Source organism: Leptonychotes weddellii, chromosome 1 (genome assembly GCF_054177405.1).
Source record: "Leptonychotes weddellii isolate Sample4059 chromosome 1, ASM5417740v2, whole genome shotgun sequence".
In the NCBI taxonomy this organism is placed as follows: Eukaryota; Metazoa; Chordata; class Mammalia; order Carnivora; family Phocidae; genus Leptonychotes; species Leptonychotes weddellii.
Genome location: NC_138369.1, coordinates 173,179,712 through 173,199,909, shown reverse-complemented (window position 1 = coordinate 173,199,909; position 20,198 = coordinate 173,179,712). Strand labels below are relative to the sequence as shown.

The 20,198-nt window shown below is 31.5% G+C and overlaps 1 protein-coding gene across 2 annotated transcripts in view; it reads right to left on the bottom strand.

Annotated features, from left to right (window-relative positions):
- Positions 1-20,198, bottom strand: part of NCAM2 (neural cell adhesion molecule 2) — a 470,380-nt gene that overhangs the window by 27,028 nt on the left and 423,154 nt on the right. Inside the window, exons 15-16 of one of the 2 annotated variants that reach the window (XM_031031149.2) lie at positions 16,725-16,905; positions 4,619-10,339 (exon numbers count right to left, since the gene is read on the bottom strand). In XM_031031149.2, coding sequence (XP_030887009.1) covers positions 10,233-10,339; positions 16,725-16,905 — 288 coding nt within the window. In that variant the 3' untranslated portion in view covers positions 4,619-10,232. Of the gene's footprint in view, positions 1-4,618; positions 10,340-16,724; positions 16,906-20,198 lie in introns of those variants that run through there. The other variant, XM_006727618.2, reaches the window with a different exon arrangement.

Here is a 20,198-nt window from a genome sequence, read left to right as displayed (position 1 = left end):
CACTCCTCCTGCTTGTGTTCCCTCTCTCGCTGTGTTTCTCTCTGTCAAATAAATAAATAAAATCTTTAAAAAAAAAAAAGGTTATGAAGGTTTTTATTGGCTTATGGGAAAAGAACTTCTTAGATTGAAATGAATATGACCAAAACAGACATTAGCCAGTGTCAAAGAATTGAATAATTTAAATTTTAGTTCCTTGGTTTAACCATTAATTGGCCAAATTCTTTTTTTCTGTTAATATTAAAAGGCTGTTCCATATATAGAAAATGGAATTCTTTGCACAAATAGAAAATACCTTTCTTTTTCTTTAAGATTTTATTTATTTGTTTATTTATTTGAGAGAGAGTGTGCACGTGAGTCGGGGGGGGAGGAGCAGAGAGAGAGGGACAAGCAGACTCCCTGCTGAGTGCAGAGCCCCAGGTGGGGTCTAACTCCAAGACCTGAGATCATGACCCGGGACAAAACAAGAGTCGGATGCTTTACTGACTGCAGGTACCTCAAAAATACCTTTTTCTTAAAGACTGTATTACAAAACTGAATCCCACCCATATAGGATTAAATTACAATTAATATTTTACAAATTTTTTGTTGAAATTCCAAACTGTTTAATCTATCTATTATGAAATTATTAAATATACATACCTTTGAGTTTTATAAATATATAAGACAATAAATGAAAAATATGAATAAATATATGGATGGTATTATTTTCCAAGGAATTTATAACATTAGGTTATGAAAAATTTCCAGTTTTAAACATTCACTGTATTGGGTCTTAGAGATTTCAATTTCTGCATTAGGGTTATATAAAAAAACAACCAAGTTACACTACTGAAATTAAACATCTAAACACATAAGAACACTTCTAATGTAAATTATTACATAGTGCATCTAAATAATATCTTGTAGAGTATACTTTAACTCTAAAATAGAAGTGCAGGTTTTCAATATATTTAAAAAATACATCTAAGATATCCTTCTCTGGGTGAATGTATAAACTGTGGTACATCCAGACAATGGAATATTATTCAATACTAAAAAGAAATGAGCCATCACATCATGAAAAACATGAAAGAACGTTAAATGCATATTACTAAGTGAAAGAATCCAACGTGAAAAATATATATACTAAATGATTCTAAATATATGACATGATGGCTTCTGACGGCACTTCCTATAAGTGATGGAAAAGGAAAAGCTATAGAGATTATGAAAAAGATCATTGGTGGCCAGGAGTTAGGAAAGAAGGACAGATGAATCGGCAGAACGCAGAGGATTTTTAGGGCAGTAAAACTATTTTAGTAAAAATACTATAATGGTGGATACTTTTCATTATGCATTCATTAAAACCCATATAATATACAACACCAAGAATAAATCCTAATACAAACTTTGTATTCTGGGTAAAAATGATGTCAATGGTGTCAATCTAGGTTGATCACTTGTAACAAATGTACCACTCTCCATGTTGATAATTGGGGAGGCAATACATGTATTGGGACAGGCAGTATATGGGAACTTTGTACATTCCCCTCAATTTTGGTATGAACCTGAAACTTCTCTAAAAAGTAAAGTCTATCTAAGAATGAAAAAAAAAAAATAGAGTCATATCTTTAAAATCTTCCAAGAAATGGCTAACTTGCCTAGATTGGGAATGTCTATAAATTCAATAAACAATATTTTATTTCCTTTAATAATTAAAAAAATGACATGCTAAGTGATGACTGACACACAGGAAAGTCTTAAACATTTTTAGTTTCCTGTTTTGGTATGATGGGACTCACCAATGAACCAGACCAGACCCTGCTGTAGAGAAATATATCTATTGCCTTAAATAAACTTTCCTTCATGTCTGACCATTTGATGGAACATTAAGTCTCAGGCTAGTATATAAAAACCCCACAATATTTTTTCTGTTTTCCACCAATAAGCACTGCAAATCAGAATATTTTTCTTATCATTTTGCAAGAACATTAGAGAGTTTTGCATGTAACCTTCCATGTAACATATATACCCAGTTTAGCCTTTGTGAAATTATATAGAAACAGCAAGTTGAGAGTTGTTGCTCATGCATTTCTCAAAACAGAAATGCTAGTGTGAAGAGCTAATTTTTACTTTTGTTAACCTTATCTAAGCAGGAAAAAATAGTCTATATTTATTATAATATGCATTTTTAAATATTTTATATTTCTCTTTATAATAATAAATGAGAAATCAGTAAAGAAGGAGACATATACCACTATGCAAATTCTGATTTGAAGCTGTTTATGTTGATTTCTTAAAATGAAAAGGACAGATGCTGAAATGAAACCATCTAGTTTAATTTTTATTAGATAGTATGTAAAAATATTACTTCACATTACTAGAAAATGATCTATTTCTATGAACAATGTAAAAAAGTCATTTTATAAGATGTTTTCAGAAAATGTGTAAAAATTATAAAGTGATTACATTTAATTTGATATTCTTTTTGGGTTGTAAACTGAGTGTGAGTTTATTACATTGATCATAGAAAAGCAGCTCTGTGTAGGAGTTAAAGTGAGAAAGGTAACAAGCTGACTAGTTGAAGTACCATGATTACTGGAAGGAACTCTGGTTGGTTAATACATGACCTTTCCTGAGCCACACTGATTTTTTTATGAGACAATCAAGAACAAATCAAAGGAACTAGGTCAAAGACACAGGACTATATAAGTTATAGACTAAGGATTGAGTTATGTCATCTCTGATTCAGTGTAATTTGATAAAACAAAGAAAGGAGGAATGCTGAGAGTCAATGACTAGTCCCTGGGCTTCTCTGATCCTCAGTTTGTTGACATAATAAGATAATAGTATTGATTAGGGTATTAGAATAGATTTCCTCAAATTAGGATATTAGAATAGATTTCCTCAAATCTCTTTAGCTTTTTCACAGTGACCCCAAACAATAAAGTAATATAAAGCTAATAGAGTAATGTAAAGTTACTGTGATGGTCACTATAAAAATGTCCAACAATTCCCAGATATTTCCCGCTTGATACCATCTCATTGTCAAGGGGTTTCGGGAAAAGCAAAAACAAGAACAACAAAGAAAACTTAACTTTCTTTCTCTCCCAATGTACAAAACTTCTGTAACTATTGAATTAATTGAAAGAAATTCAAAAATTATAACAAAATACAGATACTATATTACAATTTTCATTTTGAAATGTATACAAATATGTTTTAATGGGGGATATATATATATATATATATATATATATATATATAAAGATATACATTTGAGAGTGGGCTGTTATGGGATAAGAAAGATTAAGTGTGCCTTAAAATAATGCAAATCTTGAAAATGAACTTTTTCTCCTTTGTAATTTCTATACTATTTCATTTTTATCTGGCAATGTAGCACTTCACTGCATTTATATAAGAGAAATATATATTCATATCTAGGCCAGCAATTTTTCACTTTATAAAAACTAATTGAATAATTTCCATATTAAAGAATTATCATTTGAACCCAGGTCCAGTACTAAAACAAAAAGAGAAATATAATGTTTTATTAAGAGCACTGGACCTGGATGCTAATTGTGACTCTTTACGTAAATTATTCAATTTCTTTAGGCCTCACTATTCTCCTCTAAAATATGGCAGAAATGATACTTCAGAGGGACTTTATGAGGAGTGTATGAAATATTCCACACAGCATGTGACACAGTACACATTAAGAAATAGAACCGGGCGCCTGGGTGGCTCAGTTGGTTAAGCGACTGCCTTTGGCTCAGGTCATGATCCTGGAGTCCCTGGATCGAGTCCCACATCGGGCTCCCTGCTCGGCGGGGAGCCTGCTTCTCCCTCTGACCCTCCCCTCTCTCATGTGCTCTCTCTCATTCTCTCTCCCTCAAATAAATAAATAAAATCTTTAAAAAAAAAAAAAAGAAATAGAACCAAAGTCACCATTTTTGTTTCATACCTTGCCTATGGATCAGCAGAGAACCTTAGGAATTTTCTACAACTTTATTCTTATGGTGCTTAAATGGAATTATAGTAATACATTAACCAAAGAGATTTGAAAAATCTCTTTAAGCATTTACATCTGCCTTTATAAACTTTTGCTAGCAAAGGAAACTACTTAACAATGCTTGCATTATTAAAATTATTAACTTTATTCCTGTATTTTACTAAGATAGTATCTGATTATTTTGGTCTCCTACTAGTCATTGAAGTTTCTAAGACTCTGAAACTAGTTTACTATGAAAGAAACGGTATTTAGTAGTGTTTCTAAACTATTTTTGCAATATGAGTCTACTGATGATGTATTATTTGTCCCAAAATAGAAGTCACTCAATGATTATATGTTTATTACACTGCAATATTGGATCTGATTAAGTTAGAAATGAAAACACACAACAAGGACAGAGAAGATTTGTACCAGTAATAAAGAAAACACATATAACAAAGCTTTTCCTCAGTTTTCTTTATTACAACAATGGAGACACAGAGGTACAGAAAATAAAATGACATTTAATATACTATGAAACACATGCATAGGATTACACATAGTGCTGGATATTATGTTGAGGGTTTTAAATAAGGGATGATACTGAAGACAATACATTTATAACGTACATTTTTTTTCAAGAAAATAAGCTATGATGAAAACAGATGCAATTAAAATGATCAGAAATAGTCACTTTAAAACACAAGTGTTATACATAAAATCAGTGTAAGATGTGAGATAAAAATATTCTTAAAGAAGTTCATGAATCGTGGAGGTTACTTAAAACAGTAATTTTTAATTGCTTGCATTTAAAAAAAGATTAACTAGGAGACTTATTTCATAGTGCCCATTTAGTACATGTATAGAATAAAAATAAATATGGTATAATTAAGAAAAAAGATGTTATCTCTTAATATTATGCAATGTTTGCAAATGTGTAACTTTATATTTTTATTAGTTAAAATGGAATGATAAAGAATAACTTAATTTGAACACACACAAATTAAGAAACATTACCTTATACCTAAAAATACATTCAATTAGTTCACACGTAAAATGAAATTTGAGTCTACTTGAATCAACCTAGCTTTAAAAATTAGGTAAAATAATAGTCTACCAACAAAGCCATAAGGACATTAGTTGCAGTTCAGGTCAGCATAGATAAAATGATAGAACTCTTGAACATATGTGTTTTCCTTAGCTGTTTCAATATTTTTTCAACTTAGGCTTTGAAATTAGTTAATAGCCATAGAAGAAGGATGATTACTACCAGAAAATCTTTATCTGGCTCATTTTATGTAGGATAATAAAACCAAAGGTATTTGGAAAACACAGCATTATTATCACACTCTTATCTCTTATTTCAGAACAATTAGATTAAATTTAAGGTTACTGAATTTTTTTGCCTTAGATAAAAATTGAGATGCTGCTTAATATACTCTTATAACCTTTATGTATTTCATCAAGTTTTTAAGTACAATAAATTAAAAAGGGATAATACTACAGCTTTATATTTAAAAGTTAGAAAAATGTTAACTCTAAATGTTAACTCTACCAATTTAGATGTTAATACAGAAGAGATCAGGTTAATGAGATGTTAGAAAGATTGTTTCTTCTTTAGGTCCTAAAATTTACAGTGGTAATACCTTCTGGATTCTAAGATAAATTATAAAGTATTAACAGTGATCAAATAATTCTCTTTATTTTTATGACATAATCAGCTGGTTTGGAAATGGAATTTTTACCAATTTCAATTCATATTGAAATAATTTCAAGGGCTATTTGTAGAATATTTGCATCTCCAATGGATATTCAATGCATTAGTCTTTCTGAAGGTTTTATGACATATATCCATAGCACAAATGCTAAGACTTTAAGATTTACCAGTGATTAATGGAAAAGGAGTAGAAAAAAATAAACCCTATTTATTCATGGCCAGAAATTGAGGTGGGGGGAAGGAAGGCTGGGGGGGGGGGTTGGGAGAGAGAGAGAGAAAGGACAACAGGGCAAGAGAGACAAAGAGGAGGAATAAAAGGGAATGTGAGAGAGAGAGAGAGAATATTAGAAAGAATGAATTGGAAGGTAGGAAGGAAGGAAGGAAGGAAGGAAGGAAATAAGCTAATATAAGAGAAAACCTACATAATTTGTACCTCTTCAAAGGTTGTTTAAAGGATATTACATTAAACCTCACAGATTTGAGCCATAATAAAATACATTAAATGACACATTTGGATACAACCTTCATGATAAGTAAAATTATAGTACATAAGGGCTAAAGAAAATTATAAATAACATTTAATTTAGGTAGTATTGTAACACACTATTTAAAGCTTTTAATACTGCTAATGTCATAACCAAAAACAAACAGGTAGAAATTTTCAGATAATTTTACATGACTAAAGAGATTTCCTAACTACTTCAAACTGAAAGTATTATTACAGGTAACATGATCTAACTATTCTTGAAAACTAGACCTGAACATACTTAATGATTATATTGTTTATATAAATATCTATCTTAAATCACTAAAATCATTTGTAATTTTAAAATTTATGTTTCCACTCCTGGTGAAGATTAATAAATATTAATAAATATGATACTTTTCAGATATCTAATAGAGTTTATCCTGACCCAAAAAAGATTAATTACCTCTTGCACACTCTATTTTGTTGAATATAACTGAATAATCACAAATCCAAATGTACAAAGTTGAAACTAGTGCAGAATTTTCCTTATTTCAGGTTTAAATTAAATATGTTAAGTCACCGTTCTTATATGGAAAATATTTGAGTTAAATTATAATGGCTTCCAAATTGACCCAAATTGTATAACCTGTGAACTACTGTGCACACTTGTATTTTTAATTCTTAATTTAAAAAAATCTTCTGTATATTTAAATAGTGAAAACTATTTGCAATTAAATTATTTGTGTATGTATTCATTTCATATGTCCAATTGAAATTATAGACATAAACTGTTAATCCAATGTCTAGAATATATATATTTATTTATTTAATTTTTTGAAACACTTAAGATACTTTAGGCTAAGGAAAAAAGGGAAAGATATTAAAAAAAATAAGCCATAAGACATTTTAATCTCATCCATGTCTACCACGAATGAATGTATATATGTTCATTTGTTTCATGTTTTTGGAAATGGTACGAGTGTAGCATTTATAAAATGTCGTTATTCCCAATGACTAATATGAGGAGAGAGGATGAAAAATGGCAATTGACCTACGATTCTCCTATCCAAGAAGTTTCCTAGAAAAGAATTTACTGCTACTTCTTAGGCATACTCTGTTAGCACATCTGGTACATGGTATTGGTGAGCCTTATAGTGATCTGATGAATAATTACGGAGTTTGGTTTGGAGAGGAGAAACCAGTAAGACTAAATAATAAAAGGAGAAAAGAAGACAAACCAGGCAAAAATGGTGAGGAGAAAAAAAAAAGGAGATATCCATGTTTATAGAAGAAATTAATCTTGATCTCCACATTCAGATGAAGTAATCATCCACAAGGAAATCAACCTAATTTAATAACTGGTAGATGATGCTTAACACAAACTTCTGGAATGATTTAATATTTGGAGATATGATATAGACATCAGTAGACATAGACATATTACATGTAATGATTAACATAAAACTCACCTTAACACACAACTTCATATTTTATACATTTGAGACACAGGGTTTTATTTAAGAATTTATTGAATGAAAAAAATCACTGGATGATATGAGGGAGAGACTGAAAATAAGTTGAAATTTTATGTTTTGCTTACCAACAATCACATTCGTTTAGACCTATAGGTAGATACTAATTAGACTAAACAGCACTGTCAGATTACAGGGTTGCATATAACAAAACTAAAACTCAGGTAATAAAAAAAAATAATTTAGCAACACTTACATATTACTAAGATTTTTTTTTTAATCTGAGAAGGTAATTTACAATCTCTAAGGCCTCATTTATTAAAATGTTATAGCTGTACTGTTCAGAGTTTTGTGCTTTCCTATTTCTTGTAGAAATAAACCAAAGCACAGAACCTGTATTTTAAGATGTCTGAGGATTTATTTTCAAGAATTTATGCATTTCTCAGAATTGCAAAATAATTGTTCTTCTAAGCATAAACATTTGGTCAAATGATAGATTGCTTTTTAATTTCAGGATTAAAAACTTGATCTGTACTTAGGTGTTTATAAAAACTAAATGAAGAATTTATTAAATGTAAATAATTCTGTGAGACAATAAAATTTTCATTTTAAATTATTTTCTCAACTGTCAAAATATCACTTTAGGTACCATGTAAACCTGAATTTGAGTATTCTTTGTATCACTGTTGGTGACCTTGAGTCATAGAATATTAAATTTTAAAAAATCAACTATGTTATCTTATGAAATACATATTCCATGTTTTTTGCTATCATATACTATGTATTTTGCTATCATATACTATGTCTAAATAATTTCTACATGAGTCTTGTGGAAGCATTTGTCTTATTGGAAAAATCCAGTCAGGTTATAGTCAACAGGGAAAACTGTTCCTGGAAGAGTTATTGGAACTCTTTTCTTTCCCAGGACTTTCTACATATTAGTAACCAACAAGTCTACATACCTTCTCCAAATACAGATATCCTGGAATATAATATGCACTTATAATTAGTTCTTTGATAAAAAAAAAGTTGGTCATGGTGATTTTATTTTATTTCTTTCTTTGTGCGAGAGAACACAAGTGGGGGGTGAGGAGAAGGAGAAGCAGGCTCCCCACTGAGCAAGGTGCCCGATGTGGGGCTCAATCCCAGGACCCCAGGATCGTGACCTGAGCTGGAGGGAGATGCTTAACCGACTGAGCCACCTAGGCGCCCCTGCTATGGTGATTTTAAAAACAGAACACTCGCCATAAGCAGGTTAGATTTCCGTACTGCGTAAGTTTGGAAATCCCTTTGTCTCAGCAGAAGAAAAGGGAAGGAAGTAGAAGTGTGTTTAATCTGTGGATGGGTTACTTCTGCATTCTAAAGATCCGTTGCTAGATCAGAAGAAAGAAGGACAGCAGTGCACAGCAGAGTTTAGAAAAGATTAAAGAAAGACTACTAAAGAGAAGTCTAGCATTAGATCTTATGTAATAGGATCCTGTAGCTATTTAAAAAAGAAAAAAATAGTAAGAGAATACTTTCATGCAGGAAAACAGTTTTTGATGAGTGACTCTCAAAGCCTCGTATCTAGTAATTTGATTTACCATGTAAGAATGGTCACTCTATTGATATATGTAAATCTGACTGCTTTCTAATTGTCCTGAATGAGTATTAAGAATCATTTGCTAGAGTGTGGTTGGGAGTGAAAGGCACAAAACACTTTTCTCATTTTATAATGAATGAAAATGTCAAAACTGAAATCATTACTTATGATACTCCCTCAAATCCAGCTTCCTCTGAAAAATGGAATGTGGTAACACCTCCTTCTCCTCTCAATTTCATCATCTCTCAAGAAGTAGCTAACAATAGCATCAGTCCATATCCAGTGAACAGGATGCAACTTTTTAAACACATTCTAACTTTATTATTTATTTTGGGACAATTGCAGAGAGATATTTCAACTTAATGAAAAATGGATATTTCAATATTGGTGTTCAAATTTAAAAGAAGAAACTTTTCCACTTTTATTCCTTATGACATTTTAGGTCAGTAAATGGAAAATAGGTCGCACAATAAGGATACACATCTAATATAATAAAAGTTATCAGGTTTATGTTTTATATAAATGGTAAGCACTATGAAATTTTATAAATGTCCATAAAGTTAGAAACTTACATTTAAAAGAGTAACAATTAAAACCAATATAAAAGATCCACAATTCTACGTAATAAAATTACTATTTATACAATGTATGGCCATGGATATTGAATTATATTTGCAAAATAATCAAATGAAAGACTAGATGCAGTAAATGCTTACGCTCCAAGTAAAAGTGACATGATATTTAACAGGTCAACTTCAGAAATTAAAGGAAACTTTAGAATGAAGCAAATTATGCAGTGAACTTATCCTAGAAGAAACAATCCTGATTCACGTTCTTTCAGTGATTTTCTGACAAATTATTTACTTTAAAGGTTGACAATTTGGGGAAGGGAAAATAGGCTAATTGTTCATGGGTGAAGATACATGCATAATTAGTTGGACCATAGAAAATCTTTTATCATAATTTCAGATTAGCCTTGTAAATTTGCAGGGCATAAAAGGAAATATCATAAAACAACAACATTAAAACATCCAAGACAAACTTATGGCTATAATGAAAGAAAACCCAGCAGCATTCAGCTGCCATGACTGGCTTCCATTTTCGCCTTTATTCGCTTCACAGCATTTATCTGCGTGATGGAAATTGTTTTTGAAAATAGAATAAGAATAAAATAATTAAGGAAGAAAAGAGTAGGGTTACAAACATGAAAATAAAGAAAAAGAAAAAAAAGTGACAGGAAAGAAAAAAAAAGAGAAAATAATTAATGCAAGATTTACACAAAGCCATTACAAATTACCTACAAAAAATTACTTTGATACAAGACAAAGAATGGCTAAAATCTGTACAGAACATTATGAAATAGTTGTCACATTAAATCATAACTGAGCCTCAATATTAACACTCAGTATTAATTAATGTTTATTTCACATAAATCAGACAGTAGTTCTGTCATTGATTCTTTAAATGTAAGCATCTTAATTATTCTCGAATGAAGATACATCTTATAAGCGAGAAGGCACCTCCACTTCACTGTGCTACTGTAAATATGAGCTCATCATATTCTGCAATGTTTACTGATAGTACTTTTCGCTGCCATCATATCTTAGAAGAAATATTTGATAAAAGTAGTTATATTTTTAATAGTGAATAAGCTACCAAGAAATATCAGTGAAAATTACCTATTCACACAATGAAAATTTGCCATAAGAATAGAAGAAGCAAGGAGCCCTGACTGACCAAAGACAAACTCTAGACATATGTCATTGTACCTCTTTAAAAATAACTTTGAGAACAAAAGAACATGAAAATATAGGTTTACTTTTTCATTATGTGCTAAATTCAAAGAAATACTGTTTTGGATGTAGTATTAACATTTAGCTTTGACTAAGATTTCCAGATAGTTAAAATGAAGTTCTTTCCAATTAACTGAACTTCAATTTCACTGCTGTTTTAGAATTTCTCTTATTCATATTTTGAACAGATCATAAATTTAACTTTAAGAAGACATTTTAGTATTTGCCATGCACTTGAAAATGTTGTTTTCTTTGTTTATGTTGAGTTATTCAGAACTGTAAGGGTATGCTAGTATTGCTTGGAACTAGACGGAGTGATATCAAAATTATTTTACTGTACATTCATTAGAAATATAATCAAAACCATGAAAATACAAAAGGAAAAAAACCTGAAAATTTTTAACAACATATTTAGTGGTGGTGATTTATATAATTTCTTTTCTAGCTTCTTAAATTCGAGGAACTCTTATAGATGTATTATGTGCTTGAATTCAGATGGTAGAATTGTTTTATCATCAGATCTTAACAATGTATGAATGCAATTATTTGTCACCAAATTAGATTAATAGTGTTAAAATTAGACATGTGTTCAATTCATTGTAACAAAAGCAGAAAAAGGAAGCAATTACTAAAAGAAAAAAAAAAGACCCCTTTTTTGTTGTTGTTGTTAAAACAAACAGTATTAAACCTGTCATAAACCAAAAGAATAGTGGGAAATGTTTTTCAAAATAAATTTATTTATCACCAAGGATTGTTTAAAACATTAGATTATATTCAATCCACCAAAGTAGTAGTATTTTTAGCCATAGAGATTACAGAACGAATCCATAAATGTCATTTTATCAAACTCTCATTCCATAGATTTGTAATCATTTTATAAGAATTAATTCATCATAACTATTCAATATTCTCACTGTTTATAAATAAAATGAGATGGCATTATGCTGTATGAATATTCCAAAAGGGAACAGGATTGTGATTTTTGCACTCTAGTTCTATGTAAATCAAGAAACACATCTTTCAAAGTAAATACATGTTTAATAAGTGGAAATGAGAAAATATTATTCATCACAAAGTACCTTTTAAATTAGAATAATAAACTATGGAGAAGTGTGGTATCCACTAATATACATACGTAGAAAAACCATTATTGTTAATGTAACATATTATATACGAATGTAAGGTGAGCATATTGTTAAAAGAAATAGTTCTTCAGTCCAACAAATACATGTACTCTATATTTAGCCTGTTGCTTACAAAAAGTTAAATATATTGAATGCACATAAGCAATGACTTTTTAGATTCAAAAGTCTATAAACTTATTTAGACAGTTTACAACGCATGCTACCAAAAATGAATTAAAACTAAATCAACTTCTAAAGTTCACATCTTCTAAAACTGGCATAAAAAGACTTAAGGTCTGCTAGTTTATTATTGATAACTTATTTCAGATATGAGTTTAAATTTATAATATTTACTTTAAAATGGAAAAAGAAATCATACAGCTACCAGGGTAATTTTGATGAAGGCATATGCAGATCATTTTCCTTATTTTACCAATACATAATTTTAACTCTGTAGGATACTGTGGACATAAAGGCTCCCAAATTCACCATCACCCTTTACAGCCTTTAAAATTAACCCCCAAAACCTTCTAGAGCTAAGCTGAACGATTCTTAAACTATAAAGGCATGTCATTAATGTGGCTTTCCATGAAGAAAGCCATCAGCTGCACAGTTTAGAGGGGGAGGAATTCTTTCTCCTACCTTCTCAGATAGCTTGTTCTGACTTCTCCTTGACTGCATGATCTGCCTCATCAGCTGTGAAACACACTCCAGCATTTTTCATCCTAAAGTCCTTCTGACACTGATTCTTTTTTTTTTTTTTAATCTCTGCTCGCCTTCATAGCAAACCTTCTTAAAAGCATTAAATAAACATGGAGTCTAAACCTCCTAACCTCACATAAAATCCTCAGCCCACTCCTACCTAATTTCTCTCATAGCCACTTCAGCAAAGTTGTATGTATGAAGGACACTTCACATCTCTTTCGATTGAGTTCCGTTGACCTCTTGGCAGCATCTGAAGTGGCAACTGCGATTTATAGCTTTTCTTCTTGAAAGATGACTCTCCCTTAACTTCCAAGATACTACAGTCTTCTGTTTTTCCAGGAACTCTACAACATCTTAATCTCATGGGGGGTGGGGGGTTGCTGTGGTTTTCTCTTCCTTGGGACTCGGTTCTTTATACTCTACTCAGTTACCCAAAAAGTACTCCTTGAACATCTATGCTATGCCAGGCACGCTTCTAGGTACCAGGGAGACATCTTTGAGTATTTCAGACTCTTTTTCATGGAGCTTGGGCATTACTCATTGTGTAATTTTATCCTCACCCAGCCTTCAGATACCATTCACCTGTTAATGTTAACATCATAATGTATGTTTCCAATCTATGACATCTTCTCATCTTTATATGCACACATATAACTACTACTTGACATTTCAAACTTAAGGATTACCAAACTGATCTTATGTTTGATCCTATTCTGCAAATTCTGCTCCTCAAATTCTTCATCCTGAGAGATGATGCCAACAGTGTTCCAACTATTCAAGCAAGAAACTCAAAAGTCATCAATATCTACTTAATTCAATCTGTTACACATGTAAGGTTAACCTACATCTACATTGTGTCCAGAATTTATTCACGGTTTTTTTTTTTTCTACTGCTATCACTTTTTTTCAAATGTTCCTGTTCATCCATCTCTTCCTTTTACCCATATGAGCAAGATTAATCAGTCTGTAATGCCTATCTATTCATATAATGTCCCTGCTTCAAATGATTTCTTATTGCCTCTAGGACCTCTTTTAAGATTGTTTATGTAATTTTCAGAAGACCTTGGATTATCTGGGTCGTAGATCCCTCTTTATCCTTATTTTTGTTCATACACCTCCAGGTTCTCTTCAGCCATGTTTTATCTAGTTCCTAAAGCAGATCAAAAAAATTTTTTTTTCTCTCTCTCTCAGAGGCTTCTTCTATATACGAACTTTCCCTAGAAGACTCATTTCCTTTAACTTTGTTTTGGAAAGGCACTTTCTAAAGGAACCCTTCCCTAACCCCTACCTCTCCCACCACAAGTTAGGTACAAGTGCCAAACCCCTTCATGGCAGCATACAGCCCCAGCATATCTCTTAGCTGTAATTATTTGGTGGTTATTCTAACCCTAGGTTTTATGTCTACCTTCCCTACTAGATTGTAAGGTCTCTGAGGGCAGGGGCCAGTTCTGTACTTTTCACAGGTCATTCCTCTGTGCCCATTTCTGTCATTCTTACAAAGCAAGACCTCAATAAATACCTAGAACAAATGAATGAATCCTAACATAGCAGAACCAGAAGAAACTAGCTTAGAGATAAGAAAATGTATATCAAGAAAAATTAATTAACAAGAGCAAAGCTGAAACTATAAACCATAATTCTTTCCACTTGTCTTCTAGGTACTGCCCACAATCTGATTCTGAAATTCAAACAAAATATGTTTTTATGGTAAATATATCATAATATATCTTAGATATGTTTGTGCCTGTATATGTATATATGTGTGTATGTATGTATGTATATGTATGTATAAATGTATATACATATATTCTTATTTACTTTTTACCCTTTTATCCATACTTATTTTTGGTTTTTATTAACAATGATTTTTTTAAAGATTTTTTAAAGATTTATTTATTAGAGAGAGAGAGAGCATAAGCAGGGGGAGCAGCAGAGGGAGAGGGAGAAGCAGACTCCCCACTGAGCAGGGAGCTCGATGCGGGGCTCAATCTCAGGACCCCGGGATCATGACCTGAGCTGAAGGCAGATGCTCAACTGACTGAGCTACCCAGGAGCTCCTTAACAATGATTTTTTATAAAACCAGCAGGGACTCTGGAAGTATAACATAAAGTAACCTGCCTAAAGTCTATTTTTTTCATAATTTGTTTGTTACCTATAAAATGTTATTAAAATGTTGTCTTCCAACCTCATACAACATTAATTTTTATCTTGATAAAAATAATTATTTTTTCCAAACATACAAGCTAAATTAAAGATTGAGGAAAATGGAGTACACTGTTGAAATCCTCCTTTGAAGATTCTGACTCAGATTTAGAGTCATATTTATATCATGTTGCTGGTATCTGTATAGAGGATAATTACTACAAAAATAAAACATTATAATTGTAGAGGTAGTTACTGGTGTTTCAAACTCACAGAGGCAATGAACTTGATAGTATATTCAACCATATTCTTAGGTGTATCATCTTATAAGATCATTGGATTTGTCATATGACTAAAGTATCTCTGATCTTGAACAGATCCCTTAACCTTCCAAATTTACATCTGTAAAATGAGTATAACTCTTCCTCGTTCAATTCAGATTCAGAGATACATAAATGAGATAATGAGATAATAAATGAAAAAGTACTTTGTAAATTTTTAAAAATTCCATTACAACATATCAATATTAGTTCTAGATGTTCCCAGCTTCCTAATTTCAAATTATAATTGGAAGCACTTATTAATATTAGCCATACAAAATCAAATATCAATGACTTTTAAACCATATAACCAATAGTAATTTTTTTTGTAATTATTTTTAATAGAAAGATTAACTGTATAAAGATGCTTTCAATTTGGAAAAAAAGATGTACTATATCACAAACTCACAATAATGAGATTGATATCTATCTGAAGTTACAAGGGGGTTGAAGAACATGACTGAACTAACACATTTTATTTTTTCCCAGTCCCAACAGTGTTATGTAACAATACTGACACTGTAATATAATATGACTTCAATAAGCCATGCTTATCAGTATGCTGCCCCCATCTCTACATATATACATATGAAGAGTATATGTATATTACATATATTCATACATGTATGTATAAGATTTACCAGTAAATGTTACATATTATATTTAAAGGAATGGTAGATGTTAAAGTATGACCCATGTGATAACTCATAGAGTTAAATATGACTATGAATCAGGACAAATTCTTGCATCTTTACCTCTATAACATGTATCTGAAAAAATTTAATATCTCTCCTGTGGACTTTGATACTATCACTAGCATACAATGATGCAAGCACTGTTACTAATAAAGGTAGAATTCACCAGTGCACTTGAATACTGATGTTGAGTGTCCTGCAACATTGTGAGCCTCCTTGAAATCCTAGTTATAATTTTTTCTGGGCTACATCTGTGGTTGTTTCTGACTCACTGTGTGATTGATTCTACCTTTCCAAAATCAACTGGTTTGATCAGTCATGGATGGGCTCATCATTATCTTTGACCGCATTTTTCCAAAAGTGAAGGACCAGCCTCCATGTGTTTGGTAGAGAAGTCTTCTTTGTGAAAGATTTTCTGGTTTCAATAGAAATTTTTCATGTTGATTTTTGACACTTCACTTTTACCTTCCATCCCCTCCCTCTGTTCATTCTCTCCCCATCGCTTCAACCACCAAAGTTGTCAGATGTATTTACAAGTTAACTGATATCCCATGGCAAGAACAATTTGAGAAATCTTGAGTAAGACATGTCATGATAATCACGATTAGAACTCAGAATTTACAATTCCTTCTATAAAATTATGTTTTTCAATATTAAGAAAAAATCCAGAGGAGTTATAAAAAGATGATTATCATATTTATTGCCAGCCTAAGAAAGCAGATAGTTTTGCTTACCTTTAATAATGTTCGGCTTTGGTGGCATGCTGAACTCATAGACTGTTGGTTCTGAATATCCCAATCTATTGGCAGCTGTAATTTGAACTTCATACCCCATTGTCCACTGTAGATGCTCCAAAATAATGTGGTCTTTATTTCCCTGCACTTTTTTCTCTAGCCACTGATCTTCTTTATCTTTCTGTAGAGGCAATCAAATATATTTTGTAAATACACTGAAGTTGGGATTTTTAAAAAATATAATTTATCTTCAGGTAGAAAAAGTGTTTTTATTAACTTCAAGAAAGGATATTTTATCATCTACAGGGATAAAGAAAGTTGCTTTATCAATGAAGTCATTTCTAAGAATTTTCCATAAAAATGTAATGTTTTTTAAATTTTAGCCAAATAATGATTTCATAATTAATTTTTGATAATTCAGTGGCTGATAATTCACCTTCATTAAGAATTTATTTTTATTTCACAGATATCATTTTGCTGTTTGGCCATTTTTTGATTATTAATAGTCATGTGGACAGAAAAAATGAAACATAATTTACAGAAAAAGCTTAGTATGTCCATAAAATAATTGCCAGATACTATTGTTTAAGGTTTGAGGTGGGGGGACGGGGAGACAAAATGTCTTACAAATAGAGGTTGGATATTTTTTACAGATTTAAATTACCAAGAGTATTTTTATTACTCTGATGTTTTAGACTCATAATAAAACAACACATAAGAAAAAATATTACCTGTTAAAAATGTTATTAGCATCAGAAAATAAAATGTGTTATGCTATCCTTGAACATCTACACTTAAATCCTGATTGTCTTTCTAAAAGAAATGCTTTAGATCACATATTTGAATTAACCTTTATTTGAAAAATATACTATGATTACAATTAACACAGAAAAATAAATTTATACAACTTAATGACTCAAACTATCCTAAACAATGTGAACATTTGGCTGTGCCATATTAACCATTTAAACACTGGTGCATTCCTTAACCTCTTTGCCTCATTTCTCTCATCTCTATTACAGAAATGATAGTAACAGCTGCATCTGTCAGCTTTTATGAGGGAGCAATGAGGAAAACCAAGTACTTTGGGTAGTCCAGGGCCTTAGGAATCACAAGCACTTAAGAAATGACAACCATTATTAAGGAGAGCCTATTTCCATAATAACTATATGAAAATAAAATATTTTTTCTGGAATGATATATTTAATAAATTATCACTGCAATTGCAAATCTCAATTTCCCAGAGATATAATTGTAAGTAAATTAGGGTCTGGCGAGATAGATTGATAGACAGATGACAGACAGATCAATCTTTTTTAACCTCAGAGCTCAGCCCAGTATTACCTTATGTTGAGTCAATATTTTATAATGTTTCTTTGACTATAAAGCATAACAATGTTTTCAGCATTTATGGTGAAAATTTAGGATTTATTCTCTGAGATTAAATTGTGGATGTTAAATGCATGATCGCATTAAATTGATGATACTACAAACATGAAGTGTCCATTAAAAGGAGACAAGAAGACATTACTGTTTTGATACCATACTATTACTCTATTTTCCTACTTAATTATTTTTGGTTACATAGAATTTTTATTACAGAGGTATCAGTTAGCCTATTTTGATATTTCATCTAAAACTAAAACATATTAGCACCCTTAATGCTATGAAGTCATGGGTTTTGGAAAAGCACTTAAAGTTATCATATAAACAAGAGATATTTCCTTTGCTTTTTGAACTTATAAATGGATTAAGTTTATAAATTGTTGTCCAGTACTATTTAAGGTATTATGAGGTGTACTGAAGAGGCCATTGGAAAACCGAATAGTTTGGGCCAGAATGCTTGTAACTTGTCTACATCACTAAATGATTATTAAGTCTAAGAAAGGAACTGAGGAGCACTTTTGAAATGTTTGGGACAGCTGTACGGAACAGCCATGATTTTCCCAACACCTTCCTTCATCATCGATTCATCCATCAATTATTAATTCCACCTTTATTGGGTAGAGGGGGGGCTGTTCTAGAACTCTGAACACAATAGTGAGCAGGACATGTACAATATGCTCATCTTGGAATGTACACCAGCCTGGAAGAAAGACATGAGCTCTTTGAAAAATGAAGAATGCTCTGGGAGCATAAAACAGGGTAACTTAGGAGAGTCTAGGGCCTCAGAAGGTCTCTCTGGGGAAGTGATGTCACCCTCATTGGAAATAATAAACTCCAGTGTCATTTTTCATTTTTCCTAACTTAGTTAATGAAAAAGTGTGATTCTTTCACAGAGGTTTAGATCCAAAAGTAAGCACAATGATTGAAAATCTCAGAAAGGTGTACCAACACTGGGAGACAGAAAGATACACACTATAGGCTTATTGTTTTCAGTAAATGTAACAACACTATAGGTATTGATCAAAAAAATAAAGCTTAAAAATATTTATTCAAAAACAATCTTAGATGATATATTACATGTATATATGTATATGTATGTATATATGTAGATTTTATTGTGTCTATATCTGTATATGTGTTTAGGCACATACACACATATATAGACACAATATATACACATATACAGACACAATAAAATCTATATAACATAAATATCTGATATGTTCTATACTATGTATACACATATGCCCATCTACAGGAAGGAGGTTGTAAGAAGCAGGAGAACTGAAAGGTTAGATAAAGACAAAGAGTACATGAAGCACTAAAGAGTTGCCCCTATGGCCTTCCTTTTACCCCAATAATTCCAGAAGTCCTAAGCAACTGTGAAGTGCTTGGTGAGAATGAATACCTTGGTGAAAATCCAGAGTTGAGTTCTGCTTTGGATCTGAGTGGAGATATGGGTGAAAGAGCCAGAAAATGAACCAACAGCTGAGATCTGGATTACCCCAGGACAAAATTTATTCTTCAGAGTGATGGAGAGACTTCATGTCCTTCACATAATCCTCCAAAAATACTATTTCTGGGAACTGACCATTTGAAGGGAACTTCTTGACAAGCACAAGACATGCAGATAGTCTCTTCTGAATTACCCATCATTTAACTCTTAATTGTTGAAGCTCTTAACATGATAAATTAAAAGCCCTTCCATCATTTTAGATAGTTGGACTGATGGCATAAGGAACCAAAGGGAGTTCTAATATTTCCCCCCATTTAGTCAATTTCCATTCGACATTAGACAAGGAGGCTTTTTCATCCCTTAATTGCTATTCCTAGGGAATAGGAAAAAAAAATTAAAGTGGGTGTTACCAAATACTCCCCTGGGTATCAAAATCTCAATTATGCATCTGCAGAGTGCCTAATTTACAGAATTTGAATGCCTAGGGAACGATTTAAGATAATCTAGTTGCAAAATGTTCCCCTAGGTAACTTAATGAGATGATTTGTTGAATAGGGCTATTATTAATAAGCCAATTAAATGTTGAAGGGCAGCTACTAAAAGAAAAATGGCCATTTTGCTCTGATATGGCT